Source organism: Nestor notabilis, unplaced genomic scaffold (genome assembly GCF_000696875.1).
Source record: "Nestor notabilis isolate BGI_N333 unplaced genomic scaffold, ASM69687v1 scaffold27537, whole genome shotgun sequence".
Lineage (NCBI taxonomy): Eukaryota > Metazoa > Chordata > Aves > Psittaciformes > Psittacidae > Nestor > Nestor notabilis.
Genome location: NW_009935574.1, coordinates 1 through 1,696, shown reverse-complemented (window position 1 = coordinate 1,696; position 1,696 = coordinate 1). Strand labels below are relative to the sequence as shown.

The following is a 1,696-nucleotide window of genomic DNA, read 5'->3' as shown; positions in this document are numbered from 1 at the left end:
GGCTGGAAGAGGGCCTGGCTGTGCCGGGGACACCCTCTCACCCCCCACCATGAGGGCTGGGGGCTGCCTAGCAGGGGTGTGGAACAGCCCTGTCCCCAGCAGACACTGCTATGGGTGGGCTCTGTCATCCCTGGAGAGCCAGGAGGGGGAAACAAATGCATTAAGCGACCTGCCTTCATGCTCCCGCAACCACCCTCCTCTCTTGTACATACCCCACACTACTGTAGTAAAGGCACTTGGTGAAACCCTTGCCTGTGTCTTGCCTGCAAGCCTGGCAGCTGGACCCCCAGAGTGGAGGGAACACTGGGCTCTGCTCTAGCTAGGCCAGCCCCCGCCAAACCAGAGGTGGGAGTTGATTCTTTAATGATAATTACATCTTGGAAAGGTTCCAACAGCAGCTGATTGTCAGACTGGTACAGTTTGTTTAAAAGTACAAAACCTAAGGAGGCTCCTATCTGTTCTGGTGCAGCCTGCGCCTGGCCCCTCACACATACTGCTTCTTCTTGGTGGCTGCCTTGCTCGCCAGGTCCTTGGCTTTCTCTGTAGCAGCCAGAGCCGTCTCCTTGGCTTTCTCAGTCGCTTCCTTGGCTGTCTCCACCAGTGTTTTATTGGCTGGAGCTTCTCCTATAACATGGGAGGTCGTTAACCCAGCCTCAGCAGCTCCTGCCCTCGCTGATGCAAGCTAGACCAGCCCCGACACCTCCGTGACTTCCCCATGCAGGGAGGGAAGATGAGCCCAGTGCTCCTGACCTGCATGCGTCAGGGCATGTTGCGAAGGGGAACTGCAGCCACGTGACTGTTGCCATGCTACGTCCCCTCCTGCCTGTGTTCCACCCCTGCCCAGCCCTGTGAGTACTGTTCTGCTCAGAGCAGGCTGTGCCAAGACTTGGGGGCAAAGGCAAGGGACAGGGATTTCACCATCAGATCAGTTCAGGCCACAACCTGCCCTTGGACTGGAGTGTTCCCAGTGTGACCTGTAACACCAAGAGGCTCATCCCGGTCAGCCCCAGCCTGCCGTTGGGTGCTCACCTTGCATTCTTGCTAGCACATATTCAAATCCCTTAGTGCTCTTGGTCACGTTGCTTTTGAACCTGGCCAGACCAAACTCCTGCAAGAGAAAGGTCAATGAACTGCAGGCCCAGCTCCCTGGTCACACACAGCCCTGGGGCTTTCTCCCAGCTTGACCAGTCCTAAACATCTGGTGGGCTCATGCCCACCTGCAGTGATGGTTCTGGATGCCTCAGGAGCTCATGAGGGTGGGGGAAAAGAAGGGAAATGGTGGAAAAAACAGCACAAGGAAGGGGTAGAGTGGGGTAACAGCAGCTTTAAGATCTCTCCAAAGAGGGGAGTACCCAGTGCTGCACGAGCAGTCAGCAGCACTCACCTGGATGGCCCGCGAGACACCAAAAAGGCTGGAGGAGACCCAGGCTTCTCGCTTGACCTCGGTCCAGTTGCTGTTCTCAGGGTTCACCTGGTACACACAGCGCTCCTCCACCACCTGCATGAGACATGACTGGCTATAGCCCCGGCGCCCGCCCCCCGGCTCCCCCCCCCGCCGCTGGTCACCTACCATGAGACGTGCGTGGTTGATGTTCCAGGTGAACGTGGTCATGGTTCGGTTCTTGGGGTCCACGATAGAGTCCTCCAGGATGTAGACGGAGTGGGCGACATTGGCTGGGAAGAAGCGCTCTGCCCA

General features: G+C 57.6%; 1 protein-coding gene across 1 annotated transcript; it reads right to left on the bottom strand.

The window, feature by feature from the left end:
- Positions 1-340: 340 nt before the first annotated feature.
- Positions 341-1,690, bottom strand: PRELID1 (PRELI domain containing 1). The gene is made up of 4 exons (XM_010017917.1): positions 1,571-1,690; positions 1,385-1,498; positions 1,030-1,108; positions 341-624 (listed from the first exon to the last, which is right to left on the bottom strand). Exons 1-4 carry the CDS (start codon positions 1,610-1,612, stop codon positions 485-487), a joined length of 375 nt encoding a protein of 124 aa, XP_010016219.1. The 5' UTR covers positions 1,613-1,690; the 3' UTR covers positions 341-484.
- Positions 1,691-1,696: the final 6 nt, after the last annotated feature.